Source organism: Heptranchias perlo, chromosome 39 (assembly GCF_035084215.1).
Source record: "Heptranchias perlo isolate sHepPer1 chromosome 39, sHepPer1.hap1, whole genome shotgun sequence".
Lineage (NCBI taxonomy): Eukaryota > Metazoa > Chordata > Chondrichthyes > Hexanchiformes > Hexanchidae > Heptranchias > Heptranchias perlo.
The window spans coordinates 5,066,147-5,084,910 of NC_090363.1; the positions used below are offsets into that span (position 1 = coordinate 5,066,147).

The 18,764-nt window shown below is 52.8% G+C and overlaps 1 protein-coding gene across 4 annotated transcripts in view; it reads left to right on the top strand.

Moving 5' to 3' along the window:
• Positions 1 to 2,730: 2,730 nt before the first annotated feature.
• The window catches only part of vars1 (valyl-tRNA synthetase 1), a 57,099-nt gene continuing 41,065 nt past the window's right edge, over positions 2,731 to 18,764 (top strand). Inside the window, exons 1-9 of one of the 4 annotated variants that reach the window (XM_067973929.1) lie at positions 2,731 to 2,820; positions 4,096 to 4,480; positions 5,463 to 5,606; positions 5,876 to 6,020; positions 7,753 to 7,931; positions 11,035 to 11,119; positions 11,644 to 11,744; positions 12,326 to 12,450; positions 17,070 to 17,234. In XM_067973929.1, the coding sequence (XP_067830030.1) occupies positions 4,118 to 4,480; positions 5,463 to 5,606; positions 5,876 to 6,020; positions 7,753 to 7,931; positions 11,035 to 11,119; positions 11,644 to 11,744; positions 12,326 to 12,450; positions 17,070 to 17,234 (1,307 nt within the window). In that variant the 5' untranslated portion in view covers positions 2,731 to 2,820; positions 4,096 to 4,117. Of the gene's footprint in view, positions 2,821 to 2,968; positions 3,161 to 3,389; positions 3,444 to 4,095; positions 4,481 to 5,462; positions 5,607 to 5,875; positions 6,021 to 7,752; positions 7,932 to 11,034; positions 11,120 to 11,643; positions 11,745 to 12,325; positions 12,451 to 17,069; positions 17,235 to 18,764 lie in introns of those variants that run through there. The other 3 variants (XM_067973928.1, XM_067973931.1, XM_067973930.1) reach the window with 3 other exon arrangements.

Below are 18,764 nucleotides of genomic sequence, written 5' to 3' on the forward strand. Positions count from 1 at the left end.
GGCCTCGCCCCTCCCTATCTCTGTAACCTCATGCAGCCCTACAACCTTCCAAGATCAATGCATTCCTCCAATTCTGACCTCTTGTGCATCCCCAATTTCCTTTGTTCCAACATTGGCGGCCATGCCTTCAGCTGTCTCGGTCCCAAGCTCTGGAATTCCCTCCCTAAACCTCTCTTCCTCTCTCTCCTCCTTTAAGACACTCCTTAAAACTTATCTCTTTGACCAAGCCTTTGGTCACCTGTCCTAATGTCTGGTTATGTGGCTCAGTATCAAATTTTGTCTGATAATCGCTTCTGCGAAGCACCATGGGATGTTTTGCCATGTTAAAGGTGTTATATAAATGCAAGTTGTTGTTATTGCAGCTGTACCCCTCCTCACCTCTGCTGAGCAGGATTTTGCTGGCCGATTTGCACCACTCTGCCATTAGCTTTGCGAAAATGGCATCTCATGCTTAACCTTCCTGTGATTTTCATGGAGTTGCTGCATTTGCACATTAATTGCCCATTAACTCGCCACAGAAAGTTAAATCTAGTAATTAATAGCAGAAGTACTCTTTTAACGAGAGATTTAAGAGAATTCCAGAGCTTTGGGCCTAGGCAGCTGAAGGCACGGCAGCCAATGGTGGAGTGATTAAAATTGGGGATGCGCAAGAGGCCAGAATGGGAGAGGCGCAGAGATTTCGGAGGGTTGTAGGGCTGGAGGAGGTTACAGAGACAGGAGGAGTGAGACCATGGAGGGAATTGAAAACAAGGGTGAGAATTTTAAAATCAAGGCATTGCCGGACCAGGAGCCAATGTAGGTCAGTGAGCACAGGGGTGATGGGGTGAATGGGACTTGGTACGAGTTAGGATATGGGCAGCAGACAAAGCCAATAAGAGTGTTGAAACATATAGACAAAACAACAGAATATAAGTCAGAGGAGGTAATGAACAAACTTTGTAATGTTCTGGTCATGTAGCAACCTGTATACTTGCATCCACTTCTGGTCACCAGAAAACATGGCAGACATTCAAGTGCAGAAAAGAGCCTTGAGCTGGATCCCTGGTTTCAGAGGTCTAAGTTATGACCCCTGAAGCTCAACGTAAGCTCGAGGAACAGCACCTCATCTTTTGTTTAGGCACTTTACAACCTTCTCGACTCAACATTGATTTCAATAACTTCGATCATAACAACTGCTCCCATTTTTTCGGACAGCAAGTGCTGGTAATGGTTCTGGTGTTGCCACTCACAGCTACTCTAGACCGATCTTTTGTTTCTTTGTTGTCCCATTACCACCCCCTTTGCCTTGCACCATCATCCTTTTTGTCATTTAATCACTCTTGCTCTCTACCCGATCACAGACCTTCCCTTTTGTTCTTTCCTCCCATCCTCCCCCTTTTCCTGGCTCTGTACTTGCTTAAAAACTTTAACTCTTTAACATCTTCCAGTTCTGACAAAAGGTCTTTGACTTGAGACATTAACTCTATTTCTTTCTCCACAGATGCTGCCTCACTTGCTGAGCTTTTCCAGCATTTTCTGTTTTTATTTCAGATTTCCAGCATCCGCAGTATTTTGCTTTTGTCTAAGTTATGAGGATAGATTAGAGAAACATGGGTTTTTAAGCCCAGAAAGATGTCAGAGAGGTGATCTTATGCAAGATAGTTAAGAGAATAGAAAGAGTAAACCTGTAATATTATTGTAAATTAAATTGTGGGACAAGGATAAGGTGCTCCCGGTCCGGGAATGCCTCGATTTTAAAATTCTCATCCATGTTTTCAGATCCCTCCATGTCCTTGCCCCTCCCTATCTCTGTAACCTCCTCCAGCCCTACAACCCTCAGATCTCTGTGCTCCTCAAATTCTGGCCTTTTGTGCATCCCCCATTTCCACTGCCCCACCATTGGTGGCCGTGCCTTTAGCTGCCTAGGCCCCAAGCTCTAGAATTCCTACCCTAAAACTCTCCACCTCTCTCTCCTCCTTTAGGACGCTCCTCTTTGATCAAGTTTTTGGTTACTTGTGCTAGTATCTCCTTATGTGGCTCAGTGTCAAATTGTGTCTGATAATCGCTCCTTTGACGTGCCTTGGGACGTTTTACTACATTAAAGGCGCTGTACAAATGCATGTTGTTGATGTTGACACAGGTTCAAACTATTAAAAGGTAATTTTCTGACTGATATCAGGAAAATCTTCTTCACACAAAGGATGATAAATGTGGAATAGGCTTCCAGATAAAGCAGTGGAGTTGATAATCCTGGGGCCATTTAGGTAACAATTGGATATAATGGAGACTTTAGCACCTTTCTGGATCAATGAATCAAGAGGAGCGAATGACCTTCCTCATCTGTTATTGTCTTGTCTATATTTCTAAAGGATATTGGCTATGAAGTACTTTGAGATAACCCGAGGATGTGAAAGGGTGCTATATAAGCTCTTTCTCAGCACTTAAAGATTGTACCATCGCAGAAATTCCACGTATACATTTGCCAAAAACACAAGACTGTAAGTCTGCATATTTTCTGAAAACGGTGCGGCGCAATTCCTTGTTTACACTGGATATAAATATTTTATTTAGAAATATGAACCAACAGGCAATACAATTAAAGTATTAGGAAAATGTAGACTGCTGATAATAATCTTTCAGTTTCGATTAATTAGAACGAGAACCCAAATATGCTGTTCAACTTATTTCCTCGTTGCAAACTCTTCACCTCTTCTAACCACAAGGTGCCGCTGGCTAGCAACAGAAATTCGCATGCGCATTCCAGACGGGTATTTATGCGTCCTTCTCTGTGCCGGACGAGAAAGAAAAGGAAACGTTTTTGCAAACAGCAATTAGCAGAAGGTTTGCACGCCGCCAACCTGATAGCATTATCTTTTTTATTATATTATACAAAATGTTTTAGGATGCTTGTGGGATCTGAGTCTCCAGGAGAAGATTGGGGGGGGGGGGGGGGGGGCAGTCCCAGCCTTGGGGTCTTGGTTCTGCTCGGAGCACGTGGGTGTCAGTGTGGAGTGCGGAGCCGGTGAGTGCTGGGTTGGAACAGGGCCGAGTTCCATTCGAACCCCGGGCTGTCACACGGCGTTCCATTCGAACCCCGGGCTGTCACACGGCGTTCCATTCGAACCCCGGGCTGTCACACGGCGTTCCATTCGAACCCCGGGCTGTCACACGGCGTTCCACGGTGAGCACTGTCCGATCAGGGGGCGCGTTTCATTAAGGGACAGAAGCGCGGACCCGACTTACATACGAGGGATACAACCGACCTTCCCAGACCCCCCCCCCCCCCTTTTTTATCCCGTCATTTATTTCTCACGGTTGACCCGGGGGTCTGCTTTGCAATTGTTTGTTCCTTCCCTCGGTGCATCGCTCTGGGGTTCCCTTCCTGTTGGCCGTGTCAACCCGAACAACTGATGCAACACCGCAGCAGAGGTTGATCTAGCTGGAATGTTTTGAAGATCTTTAAGGTGCAGGATTCCCAATTCTCTTGCCATTGTCTTTTTTTTTGTTTCTGATCTCGGGCTGCTTCCTATTTAAGTGATCCTTACAAGGACCGAGTTTACTTTTTCTAATGCTTCACTTTCTCTCCTGAAGGTGCTGCCTCTTGTTGGGCCATTTGTGATCTCTCCCCCTCCCCTTGTGTCCAAAAACATACATTTTCCAGCAGGGGTGGCTGGATAATGATCAAAAGATCAAAAACAGGAACCCTCCCCCAACCCAAGGAAGGACTCTCTGGTCAATTGCTGCATCTCAGTTACTGCTCTGCCCGTCATCAGTCCTCTGCACAGATCAAATCTGGGACATTCTGGCATAGTTCCATTTATCGCCCTGCCATTGGTGGCCGTTCCTTCAGCTGCCTAGGCCTTAAACTTTGGAATTCACTCCCTCAACCTCTCTGCCTCTCTCTCCTTTTAAGACACTCCTTAAAACCTACCTCTTTATGTGGCTTGGTGTCAAATGTTTTGTCTGATGATGCTCCTGTGAAGTCCGCTGCGGACGTTTTACTATGTTAAAGGCGCTATATAAATGCAAGTTGTTGCTGTTGTTATCAATACGGACGTTGCGGGGTCATAAAGAATGATCTTAATTAAAATTCCCTGCTTTTTGCCCCCTTTGTAGCTCTACACCCGAGTAACTCAGAATGGCCTCGCCTGCCCTCTACCTCTCTCCTCACCCACACAACTTTCAGAATGCAAAGGTTCTCGTCACCCTAGAGTATGGAAGGTTGAAGCTCAAGGTCGTCGAAATCAGGGGGCCCGCTGCCGGAGATACCCAGAGCCAGTTGACGCTGGCCAGATTGCCAGCGGTGGAAACCGACTCCAAACTTTGCATCTGCGGAGCGACCGCCGTGGCGCACTACCTGGCCTCGGACTGGATGAGGGGATCCGGCCCGAAGGACGAGGCGTTGGTCCAGCAGTGGCTGAGCTTTGCGGATAACGAGGTTGTTCAGCCGGCCTGCGCGTGGGCTTTCCCTGTTCTGGGCCTGCTGAAGCACAACAAACAGGTACGGCGACTGACAGACTTTTAACTGGGCTTCTGCGATGAGACAGTTCACGCAGCTTGTATAAACTCTGTAAACTGGAGCTCAGGAGCTCGTCCAGAACCCTGCTGCCCGCAATCCCAACTCACTCCAAGTCCCGTTCACCCATCACCCCCCCCAACCCCGGTACTCGCCGACCTACCTTGACTCTCAGTCCACCAACGCCTTGGTTTTCAAATTCTCATCCTCGTGTGCAAATCCCTCCCAGTCTCTCTAACCTCCTCCAGCCCTGCAAGCCCCCCTGAGATCTCTGCGTTCCCCCACCTCTGGCCTCTTGTCCATTCCCCACTTCCTACGCCCTACCATTGGCGGCCGTGCCTTCGGCTGCCTAGGCCTTAAGCTCTGGAATTCCCTCCCTAAACCCCTCTTCCTCTCTCTCCTTCCTTAAAATCTAACTATTTGACCAAGCGTTTGGTCGCCTGTCCTGATATTTGCTTCTTTGGCTCGCTGTCAATTTTCTTTCTCTGATTACATTCCCGTGAGGCGCCTTGGGACGTTTTACTACGTTAAAGGTGCTATATAAATGCAAGTTATCGTTGTATGCTATTATTGACTGAATCGATGTGAGGCGCAGCCCTGTTAGATGCTATAGGACGGGGTGAACAAACATTACTTGCAATATTACAGGAATGTAGGAGCATACAGGTCTGGAAAAGATGACACCATGCCATAGTTACATACAACGGGCAGAATTTTCCAAGACTTCGTGCCACTGGTGGGGCTTCACTCGGCAGGTGGCTTATCGGAAAAAAACGCCGGAGATACACCTGGGATTTTTCCTGATAAACCTCTGGCGGCCTGGGGCTTTGGAAACTCTGGCATGTTATCTGTAGTGTCAGCCTGGGTTATATGCTGAGGTCTCTGGATTGGGGCTTGAACCTATGACCTTCTGACTCAGAGGTGAGATTGCTACTCCCTCCTCACTCCCTCCTCTGTTCTGCCGCAGGCCGTTGAAAGAGCGCAGCTGGAGCTGAAGAAGATTCTGAAGTTCCTCGATGACCATCTGAGGCTGCGAACCTACCTGGTGGGAGAGGGAGTCACCTTGGCCGACATCGCTGTGAGCTGCGCCCTGCTGCTACCCTACAAGCACGTACGTAGTAAACACTTTCCAACTGCAGAGCGGAGCAGTCGACTCGACCAAATCTTAACTAACGTCTGTATTTATAACCCGTGTTGATCCCAATAGCCTGCCAATAATCAGGTCCCAGGGCTCACGCGTGTGGACTGGGCTGTTAGGCAAGATACCGCTGACCCCTGTTCAGCTGTACCCCAGGAGAGGAGGTGGGATAAACTAAGAGGGCCTCGCCCTTGACAACTAAAGGACACTTAGTTCTGATGCCACCGCTTGCTTCCCTGCAGGTCCTTGAGCCCGACTTCAGGAAGCCTTACGTGAATGTGAACCGCTGGTTCCTGACCTGCGTGAACCAGCCTGAGTTCAAGAGAGCGCTGGGAGAGGTTAAGCTGTGCGAGAAGATTGTGCCTGTGACCGGTGAGAAATGTCCAGGTGCGTAGAGAAGTGACACTGAGGAAGAGGATGGGGGGAGGTGCGGGGAAGAGGAGAGGAGTTGCACACTAGATTTAAAATGGGGTGTCGCCATTGCGGTTTCCCAAGAAGAGAATAAAAACAAATTGGGACTGGGGAGAGGAAGTGTTTAGCTTATTCCCGTGCAGTGAGCAGGGGCCTCTGCAATTCTGTACAACACAATAAGATTGTTGAACAGTTTGGTGCCTGTTCTGGTGGTTCAGTCGGATATTTAAAAAGAAAATCCCATGGCAGAATTTGAAGAACAACTGCATTCTCTCAGCCTCTTGGCTAACGTTCCTTACTCAGTCAATGCCACCCAAAATCAGATGCGCTCGGTCATTCCTCTCGCTGCTAACTGGCATAATGCTGGCGCAGAAAGGTGGTCAGGTTTGCCTGCATAGCGATTGTGGCTGCATTCTAAAAGCCGTGGGACATTTAGGTGTGGTGTGATTTTAGGCTTTTGGATATTTATCTGCTACGAAGGTAAAATTCAATTTAGCATTAGGTCACGACAGGCACGAGAGGAGAAACTGCATTCTCGTAAACCGGCAGTCCACACAAGGGCTGTGGGGAAAGAGCAGGGGAAGTGTGGGACTAATTGGCTAGCTCTTTCAAAGAGCCGGCACAGACACGATGGGCCGAATGGCCTCCTCCTGTGCTCTATGATTCTGTGACCCACGCACTTCAAAGTAGTTCCTTTGATTGTAAAATGCTTTCAAACTTTTGAGAGGTAATCCCTTGGCACCCAGCTTCAAGGCTTTCCTTAGCACGGACACTTGATCTGATTCCCCGCTTTCCTAAATTATGGGGATGGACATTGAAATTCGGACCTTGGAGCATTGAGCTGGCTGTGGCTGTACTTTCAGAGCACCTGAAGCATTTTGCTTTCACTTTTAGTTGATTTTTGTTTTGTTCTTTCAGTTTCTATTTCTCCAGCACTGACAAGATTCAAAGAATCTTACAGTACAGAAGGAGGCCATTTGGCCCATTGTGCCTGTGCCGGCTCTTTGAAAGAACTATCCAATTAGTCCCACTCCCCCCTGCTTTTTTCCCCATGGCTCTGCAAATTTTTCCTTTTCAAGTACTTCCCTTTTGAAAGTTACTATTTTGAAAGTTACTATTGAATCTGCTTCCACCACCCCTTCAGGCAGCACATTCCAGATCATAACTCGCTGTGTTAAAAAAAAATTCTCCTCATTTCCCCCCCCCCCACCCCGGTTCTTTTGCCAATTATCTTAAATCTGTGTTCTCTGGTTACCGACCCTCCTGCCGCTGGAAACAGTTTCTCCTTATTTACTCTATCAAAGCAAAACCCCTTATAATTTTGAACACCTCTGTTAAATCTCCCCTTAACCTTCTCTGCTCTAAGGAGAACAATCCCAGCTTCTCCAATCTCTCCACATAACGGAAGTCCCTCATCCCTGGTTTCATTCTGGTGACTGTCCACTGCACCCTCTCCAAGGATGTTAATGTTATGCTAAACCCTCATCCATGCCTTTGTTACTTCCAAACTTGGCTAATGCTCTCCTGGCCCACCTTGCACCCTCCATAAACTTGAGCTCATGCAAAACTCTGCTGCCCGCACCCTAACTCGCACCAAGTCCCGTTCACCCATCACCCCTGGGCTCGCTGACCTACATAAGGTGGGTGGGGTGGGGGGCTTTGATGTTTTTCACACTTGCATCCAAAGTCTCTTCCCTTCGTTACACAGGGCGGCAGCAGCAGCAGCAGCAGCAGCGCGTGGTCAGTCCAGAGCCAGTCGCGCCTGCGGAGGAGCCGGTGAAGAAGACACCAGCGCAGCTGAAGAAGGAGGCCAAGAAGAAAGAGAAAATGGACAAGTTCCTGCAGAAACAGGACAAGCTGAAGGAGCAGCAGCAGGCGCAGCCGGAGGTCAGTATGGGGTCAGTGGGAGGTTAGTGGGTCATTGCTGGCAGTTTAGCCTTCTCAAGAATGAGGCAGCTCCCCAGCCACCAACCCGTGCCCTGTGTTAATATGATGGCCGGGTTCCGCGCCCATGAGGACGGCCTCGGCCGGGACCTTGGGTTCGTGTCGCGCTGCACGTGACCCCGCCAGCGAAGGGGGAGAAAGGAGTTGTGTTTTTGATATTCTCTCTCTCTCTCCCTCTCTCTCTCTCTCTCTCTGTCTCTCTCTGCCATTTGGGTTTCTTTCTGTCTGTCTGTGTAATTGACACAATGTATATCCAGTGTACTGGGACATGCTGTTCTCCGTGACTGGCCTGTTTGAACAACAACGACACCTTTTGATTGGTGTGATGATGTCCCAGCATAGTATAAGATATGCGATTTGAGAACCTTTTCACTCATTCACCTGACGAAGGGGATAATCTCCGAAAGCTTGTGATTTAAAAATAAATTTGTTGGACTATAACCTGGTGGTGTAAGATTCCTTACACCTGTGTTAATATGGCGCAGCGATGAATACCACTGGTCGCACCGCGCTGTGAGAAAAAGTTATGCTGGTTGTCAATTAAGGGTAAGATTCCCAAATTAATTTTGTCTGCTTTTTTTTAAAATTTAAACTGCTGTTGTATTTTAAAGAAACATAAAATGCATTGCCGAAACAAAACTAGACTGATCTGATTGCATTGCGCCTGGATTGTAATCTCACTGAGCAGACTTACATGACATTTGGGAAAGATATAAACTGAGAAGTCAGCCCCCACTCCCTGATCTATAAAGAAAGACTTGCATTTATATAGCATCTTTCACGACTTTAGGACATCCCAAAGCGCTTTACAGCCAATGAATTACTATTTTGAAGTGTAGTCACTGTTGTAATGTAGGAAATGTGACAGCCAATTTGCGCACAGCAAGATCCCACAAACAGCAATAAGATATTGACCAGGCAATCTTATTTCGTGATGTTGGTTGAGGGATAAATATTGGCCCAGGACACCAGGGGAGAACTCCCCTGCTCTTCTTCAAAATAGTACCACGGCATCTTTTACGTCCACCCGAGAGGGCAGACGGGGCCTCGGTTTAACGTCTCATTCGAAAGACGGCACCTCCGACAGTGCAGCACTCCCTCAGTACTGCACTGGGTGTGTTAGTCTGGATTTTGTGTTTTAAGTTTCCGGAGTGGGACTCAAACCCACAACCACTGACTCAGAGGTGAGAGTGCTACCGACTGAGCCATGGCTGACATCTCTCAGAAAGGAATCACAGCCGCGTTTCATGTACAGTGAATGTCTATGAAGTGCTGTGGCCGTCGTTTAGCAAGATCTCACAAGCCATGGGATGAATGCGGAGTTAAGGAGTCAGCCGTGACAGAGTAGCGTTCTCGCCTCTGAGTCAGAAGGTTGTGGGTTCAAATTGCACTCCAGAAAATTGAGCACAAAATCCAGGCTGACACTCCCAGTGTAGCACTGACGGAGTGCTGATTTGTTGGAGGTGCCGTCTTTCGGATGAGACGTTAAACCCGAGGCCCCGTCTGCCCTCTGACACTACTTGAAGAAGAGCAGGGGAGTTCTCCCTGGTACCCTGACCAATAATTACCCCCTCAACCAACATCACTAAAAATATTATCTGGTTATTATCTCATTGCTGTTTGTGGGATCTTGCTGTGCGCAAATTGGTTGCCGCGTTTCCTACATTACAACAGTGATTACACTTCAAAAACAACTTCATTGGCTGCAAAGCACCTCCAGGCGTCCTGAGGTGGTGAAAGACACTATATAAATGCAAGTTTGTTCTTTCTTTTCGGTGATGATTGAGGGAGAAATGTTGGCCAGGGCACTCGAAAGAGCTCCCTGCAAATAGTGCGGTGGGATCGTTTAATATCTGCCTGAGTATGGTAGATGGGGCCTTAGTTTAACATCTAAGGGTTGGACCTCTGACAGCGCAGCACTCCCTCGGTGTACCGCACTCGAGTGTCGGCCTAGGTGACGTCCTCACTTCACCGCCGTCCCGTCAGACCCTGGACATCCTCCACAGACCTGGATCCTTGCGAATCAGGCACACTCGTGGCTGCTCCATTTTTAAGCTTCCGCTCGGCTATGCGCGTACCAGAGGAGCCAGGCATCTCTCTCTAGATCCTTCTCCTTAACCTTGCATCATGAACCCCCGTGCCCTTCTCTCTCGGACGCACAGTGGCCTTGTCACGGCCCGTTGAGTGATTAAGCTGTATTACACCTCACCGCTGGTCGTAACCATGTAATCAACTTACCTTCTGAAGCTTGTGCTGATACATTCACTCATGCAAGGACAGAAGGGGTGGCTTAATTCAGTTGTCCTGGTGCCCTGGCAACATATGTTCCTCAACCAGCTCCACCAAGAAACAGATTAACTGGTCGTTTATCTCACTGCGGTTTGTGGGACCTTGCTGTGCACAAATTTGCCTACAAACGACAGTGGCTACAATTCATTTCATTGGCTGCGAAGCACTTGGGCACATCCTGAGGACAGGAAAGGCGCTGCATAAAATGCAAGTTCCTTCTTTTCTTTCGAACACAGTTTTACACCGAAATACAGGGGGGCAATTTTAACCTAGCCTGCCCGTCGCAAAACTGATGGGATCGGGTGCAACGCTGGTTTTACACTCCGCCCAAAGTCAACAAAGAGTAATATCGGACGGGCTGCAAAATTGGCGTTCCACCTGATCCCCTGTGGGATTCCCGCCAGGCGAGTTAGGTTAAAATAACGCCCACAGTCTCACTGGTGAATCACAACCGTACACAAGATAGTCTAGAAATTACTGTTGGCGACATTAGTGAGTGAACATTTCATATGTTTATGTGGCATTCCTCAATCCTCTCTTTTAAAGCAGATAATAGCCCATTTCTTTTAATACCTCTGCTAAAACAAACAGTGGGTTGTCATTACAAGCACGTGAAACATTCATCCACCGATATCACCAACAGTAATATCTGGGTTCTTGTATCTTAAATCTTTCCTTCCTCCAGTTTAATAGAATCACAAAATGAGAAGCTGATGGGATTTAAAAAAAAAAAAAAAATAATTTCCCACGTTTTCAGAAAAAAGCCAAAGCAGAGAAGAAAGAAAAGAAGGATCTGGGAGTGATTACGTACGACGTTGCGACTCCCGCAGGAGAGAAAAAAGGTGAGGTGGGAGTGCAGTGTAACCGCTGATAACTGGCTAGCTGGGAACGTTAGTATCTGGTACTGGGGTGACCTGGCGCTCGTCGCACTTTACTCGTCATTACTCCTAAATTTTCCTCTCTAACTCCTAAACTCCAAACACACCGTGGTACATGCTCGTCCTCCTCCCTGTCCCTCACGGCGTTGAAATTCAGCGCCGTCTCCTTTAACGCACTCGGTTGGTGGCCCTCTCGCCTCTGAGTCAGAAGGTCGTGGGTTCAAGCCCCACTCTAGAGACTCGAGCACATAATCCAGGCTGACACTCACGGTGCCAGCACTGAGGGAGTGCTGCACTGTCGGAGGTGCCGTCTTTCGGAAGAGACGTTAAACCGAGGCCCCGTTGGGTGGACATAAAAGATCCCGCGGCCGCTACGCGGAGAAGAAATTGAGGCGTTTTCGCTGGCCAATATTTATCCCGCCCGAGAGCTTATCTGAAGGAACGAGTGTGATGCACGGTCCTTGACGTGCTGTTTTTCTGGACTCTAGATGTGACTTGCCCGATGCCGGATTCCTACAGCCCTCAGTATGTGGAAGCAGCCTGGTACGCCTGGTGGGAAAAGCAAGGATTCTTCAAACCCGAGTACGGGGTAAGCTCGAGGGGCCGATCCTCCGCGGCTACGTCACTAATCTCAGCCCAGCCTTACGGTGCACGGGCGTGAGTTTTCCATCCTGAATCCCCTTGAACGGTTGAAAAACGTCCAGCAGCAGAATGTTCCTTGTTTTGAGGGTCTGGACTAGGGGAGGGATGGAGAGGCGGGGGGGGGGGGGGGGGTGGGGGGGGCGCTGCGGGCAGTGGGGGCAGAGAGCCACTGATCCTGGTCTTCATTGCTATCTGGCGCCTCCTACTGGAAAATGCATGGACATCAGTTGAGGAGAGAGTCGGGCTCAGCTGTGACGGCCTCCACAGTTGAACAGCCCCCTGGTACTTGCCGTCAAAGCAGAATACTGGTCCCTTCGTACAGTACCGGAGAGCAACCAGTACATGTACAACAGTAACTCCATGAGGAGATTAGCTCAGGGAGCATTAGTGAGCGCTCTGAATCAGAATCCTGTTGTGCGATAGTCTTGTTTTATTTTTGGACGGCTCTGGGAGGGTTTTCTTTTGTGTACGTGTGTAGGAGTTGAACTGATTTCCAAACGTTTTTTTCTCTTTTTTTTGTTCCCGCAGCACAATATCTCTGAACCCAACCCGAAGGGGACGTTCATGATCTGCATCCCTCCGCCGAATGTGACTGGGTCCCTGCATCTGGGCCACGCCTTAACCAACGCAATTCAGGACTCACTCACCCGCTGGTAATGCCCCTCCCCCGCCCCCACGCCATTAACGGACGCTGCTTGCCAGACGGAGCTGCTCGCCCGTTTTTTCCCCGTCTATAGTTAGCGACTGTGCCGGACGTCTGTAGCGCACGGACTGGGCATGTTCGGCTTGGGCGTTGGAAGAAGCGGCAGAATGTTCTGGAAACGCTCGGCGAGCTGATCAGCACCTGAAAGGGAAACGACAGGTTGATGCTTCGAGTGGGAGACGCCGTCAGAATGCCAGGCCGACTCTTCTAATTATTTTAACTCTTAAAAAAACCTTTTCCTTATCAATATTAGTACGCACGTGTATATAAGTATACACAAGTGGACCATCCCTTGGATTGATTGCAGTGAATTGTGGCATGCGATGGTTCATAAAGTCGGCCTGCAGCAATTATCCCTCCAGCAGAGACACAGATTCGACCCAATCCCAGCATCACAATTACTTTATCCTCCGACTCAACAGGGTGTCTCCCCCCCCCCCCCTTTCCCTGCCTTTCTCTCTCTCTCTATCCCCCTTCTTTCTCTCTCTACCCCACTTCTTTCTCTTTTTTCTCACTCTCTCTCTCCCCCCCTTCCCTCTCGCTCTTCCCCCCCCTTCCCTCTCTCTCTTCCCCCCCTTCCCTCTCTCTCTTCGCCCCCTTCCCTCTCTCTCTTCCCCCCCTTCCCTCTCTCTCTTCCCCCCTTCCCTCTCTCTCTTCCCCCCCTTCCCTCTCTCTCTTCCCCCCTTCCCTCTCTCTCTTCCCCCTTCCCTCTCTCTCTTCCCCCTTCCCTCTCTCTCTTCCCCCTTCCCTCTCTCTCTTCCCCCTTCCCTCTCTCTCTTCCTCCCTTCCCTCTCTCTCTTCCTCCCTTCCCTCTCTCTCTTCCTCCCTTCCCTCTCTCTCTTCCTCCCTTCCCTCTCTCTCTTCCTCCCTTCCCTCTCTCTCTTCCTCCCTTCCCTCTCTCTCTCCCCCCCTTCCCTCTCTCTCTTCCCCCCTTCCCTCTCGCTCTTCCCCCCCCTTCCCTCTCGCTCTTCCCCCCCCTTCCCTCTCGCTCTTCCCCCCCCTTCCCTCTCGCTCTTCCCCCCCCTTCCCTCTCGCTCTTCCCCCCCTTCCCTCTCGCTCTTCCCCCCCCTTCCCTCTCGCTCTTCCCCCCCTTCCCTCTCGCTCTTCCCCCACTTCCCTCTCGCTCTTCCCCCACTTCCCTCTCGCTCTTCCCCCACTTCCCTCTCGCTCTTCCCCCCCTTCCCTCTCGCTCTTCCCCCCCTTCCCTCTCGCTCTTCCCCCACTTCCCTCTCGCTCTTCCCCCCCCTTCCCTCTCTCTCTTCCCCCCTTCCCTCTCGCTCTTCCCCCCCTTCCCTCTCGCTCTTCCCCCCCCTTCCCTCTCGCTCTTCCCCCCCTTCCCTCTCGCTCTTCCCCCCCTTCCCTCTCGCTCTTCCCCCCCCTTCCCTCTCGCTCTTCCCCCCCTTCCCTCTCGCTCTTCCCCCCCCTTCCCTCTCGCTCTTCCCCCCCTTCCCTCTCGCTCTTCCCCCACTTCCCTCTCGCTCTTCCCCCCCTTCCCTCTCGCTCTTCCCCCCCTTCCCTCTCGCTCTTCCCCCCCCTTCCCTCTCGCTCTTCCCCCCCCTTCCCTCTCGCTCTTCCCCCCCCTTCCCTCTCGCTCTTCCCCCCCCTTCCCTCTCGCTCTTCCCCCCCTTCCCTCTCGCTCTTCCCCCCCTTCCCCCTCGCTCTTCCCCCCCTTCCCTCTCGCTCTTCCCCCCCCTTCCCTCTCGCTCTTCCCCCCCTTCCCTCTCGCTCTTCCCCCCCTTCCCTCTCGCTCTTCCCTCCCCTTCCCTCTCGCTCTTCCCTCCCCTTCCCTCTCGCTCTTCCCCCCCCTTCCCTCTCGCTCTTCCCCCCCTTCCCTCTCGCTCTTCCCCCCCTTCCCTCTCGCTCTTTCCCCCCCTTCCCTCTCGCTCTTCCCCCCCCTTCCCTCTCGCTCTTCCCCCCCCTTCCCTCTCGCTCTTCCCCCCCCCTTCCCTCTCGCTCTTCCCCCCCCTTCCCTCTCGCTCTTCCCCCCCTTCCCTCTCGCTCTTCCCCCCCCTTCCCTCTCTCTCTTCCCCCCTTCCCTCTCTCTCTTCCCCCCTTCCCTCTCTCTCTTCCCCCCTTCCCTCTCTCTCTTCCCCCCTTCCCTCTCTCTCTTCCCCCCTTCCCTCTCTCTCTTCCCCCCTTCCCTCTCTTCCCCCCCCCTCTCTCTCTTCCCCCTTCCCTCTCTCTCTTCCCCCTTCCCTCTCTCTCTTCCCCCTTCCCTCTCTCTCTTCGCCCCCTTCCCTCTCTCTCTTCGCCCCCTTCCCTCTCTCTCTTCGCCCCCTTCCCTCTCTCTCTTCGCCCCCTTCCCTCTCTCTCTTCCCCCTTCCCTCTCTCTCTTCCCCTTCCCTCTCTCTCTTCCCCCTTCCCTCTCTCTCTTCGCCCCTTCCCTCTCTCTCTTCGCCCCTTCCCTCTCTCTCTTCCCCCTTCCCTCTCTCTCTTCCCCCTTCCCTCTCTCTCTTCGCCCCCTTCCCTCTCTCTCTTCGCCCCCTTCCCTCTCTCTCTTCGCCCCCTTCCCTCTCTCTCTTCGCCCCCTTCCCTCTCTCTCTTCGCCCCCTTCCCTCTCTCTCTTCGCCCCCTTCCCTCTCTCTCTTCGCCCCCTTCCCTCTCTCTCTTCGCCCCCTTCCCTCTCTCTCTTCGCCCCCTTCCCTCTCTCTCTTCGCCCCCTTCCCTCTCTCTCTTCGCCCCCTTCCCTCTCTCTCTTCGCCCCCTTCCCTCTCTCTCTTCGCCCCCTTCCCTCTCTCTCTTCGCCCCCTTCCCTCTCTCTCTTCGCCCCCTTCCCTCTCTCTCTTCGCCCCCTTCCCTCTCTTCGCCCCCTTCCCTCTCTCTCTTCGCCCCCTTCCCTCTCTCTCTTCGCCCCCTTCCCTCTCTCTCTTCGCCCCCTTCCCTCTCTCTCTTCGCCCCCTTCCCTCTCTCTCTTCGCCCCCTTCCCTCTCTCTCTTCGCCCCCTTCCCTCTCTCTCTTCGCCCCCTTCCCTCTCTCTCTTCGCCCCCTTCCCTCTCTCTCTTCGCCCCCTTCCCTCTCTCTCTTCGCCCCCTTCCCTCTCTCTCTTCGCCCCCTTCCCTCTCTCTCTCTTCGCCCCCTTCCCTCTCTCTCTCTCTTGCCCCCTTCCCTCTCTCTCTCTCTTGCCCCCTTCCTTCTCTCTCTTCGCCCCCTTCCCTCTCTCTCTTCGCCCCCTTCCCTCTCTCTCTTCGCCCCCTTCCCTCTCTCTCTTCGCCCCCTTCCCTCTCTCTCTTCGCCCCCTTCCCTCTCTCTCTTCGCCCCCTTCCCTCTCGCTCTTCCCCCCCCTTCCCTCTCTCTCTTCGCCCCCTTCCCTCTCTCTCTTCGCCCCCTTCCCTCTCTCTCTTCGCCCCCTTCCCTCTCTCTCTTCGCCCCCTTCCCTCTCTCTCTTCGCCCCTTCCCTCTCTCTCTTCGCCCCTTCCCTCTCTCTCTTCGCCCCTTCCCTCTCTCTCTTCGCCCCTTCCCTCTCTCTCTTCGCCCCTTCCCTCTCTCTCTTCGCCCCTTCCCTCTCTCTCTTCGCCCCTTCCCTCTCTCTCTTCGCCCCTTCCCTCTCTCTCTTCGCCCCCTTCCCTCTCTCTCTTCGCCCCCTTCCCTCTCTCTCTTCGCCCCCTTCCCTCTCTCTCTTCTCCCCCTTCCCTCTCTCTCTTCTCCCCTTCCCTCTCTCTCTTCTCCCCCTTCCCTCTCTCTCTTCGCCCCCTTCCCTCTCTCTCTTCGCCCCCTTCCCTCTCTCTCTTCGCCCCCTTCCCTCTCTCTCTTCGCCCCCTTCCCTCTCTCTCTTCGCCCCCTTCCCTCTCTCTCTTCGCCCCCTTCCCTCTCTCTCTTCGCCCCCTTCCCTCTCTCTCTTCGCCCCCTTCCCTCTCTCTCTTCGCCCCCTTCCCTCTCTCTCTTCGCCCCTTCCCTCTCTCTCTTCGCCCCCTTCCCTCTCTCTCTTCGCCCCCTTCCCTCTCTCTCTTCGCCCCCTTCCCTCTCTCTCTCGCCCCCTTCCCTCTCTCTCTCGCCCCCTTCCCTCTCTCTCGCCCCCTTCCCTCTCTCTCTCTCTTGCCCCCTTCCCTCTCTCTCTCTCTCTTGCCCCCTTCCCTCTCTCTCTCTCTCTTGCCCCCTTCCCTCTCTCTCTCTCTTGCCCCTTCCCTCTCTCTCTCTCTTGCCCCCTTCCCTCTCTCTCTCTCTCTTGCCCCCTTCCCTCTCTCTCTCTCTCTCCCTCTTTCCCCCCCCCGCCCCCCCCGGACGTTTTGCCTTCCATGTGATGCCCTCCATGTTGGGATAGCCGTGTTACGGTTCACACATTACAATTGGTTACTTGGGTGATGGAGAGTCGGGAGTTTTGGGAGAAAAGATTTGGTGATGTGGGGAGAGGGAGGGGTAAAGAATTGCATGTTAATTAGGACTTGGCACCCTCCCTGTTGGTGATGTCATCAGCGCTCGACTGAAATGGATACATTAAAATGAAAGATCGTTAACAATCGCGATCCTCGGTGACCGGACACCTCTTCCAGTCGGGCGGGTTTTCCACCTTATGTTTAAAAAGGTCCTCGACCAGACTCCCATTGTTCTTGGTGTTTTTTTTTCTTTAACCAGGCACCGTATGCGCGGAGAGACGACGCTGTGGAACCCCGGGTGTGATCACGCCGGCATCGCCACACAAGTCGTGGTGGAGAAGAAGCTTTGGCGCGAGACGGGGAGAACCCGGCACGACCTGGGTCGGCAGAGCTTCATCGAGGAGGTGTGGAAGTGGAAGAACGAGTGAGTGCGGATCGAAGCCCTCGTCGGCACTTCCTCCGGGGTGGGGGGGAGGGGGCGGCTGTGTAGGAAACGTGGGCTCCCGATCCCGACCAGGGGAATTGTATCGTCCGAAGGTGAATGGCGGAAGCTGCTTGGCTCGGTCGAGCGTTAATGGCAGTCGTTTCGTCGATTGGGATCGGAGTTTGAACCCGTCCTACTTTTTAAGTGGGATGAAAGTCTTCTCACTGTGCCCGATTGGGGGGTCCGACATGCAGTGAGTTTGCAGCAGCCTCGGGCCAGGTACTTGTTCCTAACTCTGGGAACAACAGTACATCCTTCTCCACTTGACCGTGTCTGCCAAGCAGTGGGGTGTTGACATAGCTGGGAATCAGTGCTGCTCATTCTCCTTTTTATCCTCTTTCTCGCCTTCCTTCGCCTCCGTCTCCTTCCTTCGCCTCCTTCTCCTTCCTTCGCCTCCGTCTCCTTCCTTCGCCTCGTCTCCTTCCTTCGCCTCCTTCTCCTTCCTTCGCCTCGTCTCCTTCCTTCGCCTCCGTCTCCTTCCTTCGCCTCCGTCTCCTTCCTTCGCCTCCTTCTCCTTCCTTCGCCTCGTCTCCTTCCCTCGCCTCGTCTCCTTCCCTCGCCTCGTCTCCTTCCTTCGCCTCGTCTCCTTCCTTCGCCTCGTCTCCTTCCTTCGCCTCCGTCTCCTTCCTTCGCCTCCGTCTCCTTCCTTCGCCTCGTCTCCTTCCTTCGCCTCGTCTCCTTCCTTCGCCTCCTTCTCCTTCCTTCGCCTCCGTCTCCTTCCTTCGCCTCCGTCTCCTTCCTTCGCCTCCGTCTCCTTCCTTCGCCTCCGTCTCCTTCCTTCGCCTCGTCTCCTTCCTTCGCCTCCTTCTCCTTCCCTCGCCTCGTCTCCTTCCTTCGCCTCCTTCTCCTTCCTTCGCCTCCGTCTCCTTCCTTCGCCTCGTCTCCTTCCTTCGCCTCCGTCTCCTTCCTTCGCCTCCTCCTCCTTCCCTCGCCTCCTTCTCCTTCCTTCGCCTCCTTCTCCTTCCTTCGCCTCGTCTCCTTCCTTCGCCTCCGTCTCCTTCCCTCGCCTCCTTCTCCTTCCCTCGCCTCCTTCTCCTTCCTTCGCCTCCGTCTCCTTCCTTCGCCTCCTCCTCCTTCCCTCGCCTCCTTCTCCTTCCCTCGCCTCCTTCTCCTTCCTTCGCCTCCGTCTCCTTCCTTCGCCTCCTTCTCCTTCCTTCGCCTCCTTCTCCTTCCTTCGCCTCCGTCTCCTTCCTTCGCCTCCTCCTCCTTCCCTCGCCTCCTTCTCCTTCCCTCGCCTCCTTCTCCTTCCTTCGCCTCCGTCTCCTTCCTTCGCCTCCGTCTCCTTCCTTCGCCTCCGTCTCCTTCCTTCGCCTCCTCCTCCTTCCCTCGCCTCCTTCTCCTTCCCTCGCCTCCTTCTCCTTCCTTCGCCTCCGTCTCCTTCCCTCGCCTCGTCTCCTTCCTTCGCCTCCGTCTCCTTCCTTCGCCTCCTTCTCCTTCCTTCGCCTCCGTCTCCTTCCTTCGCCTCCTCCT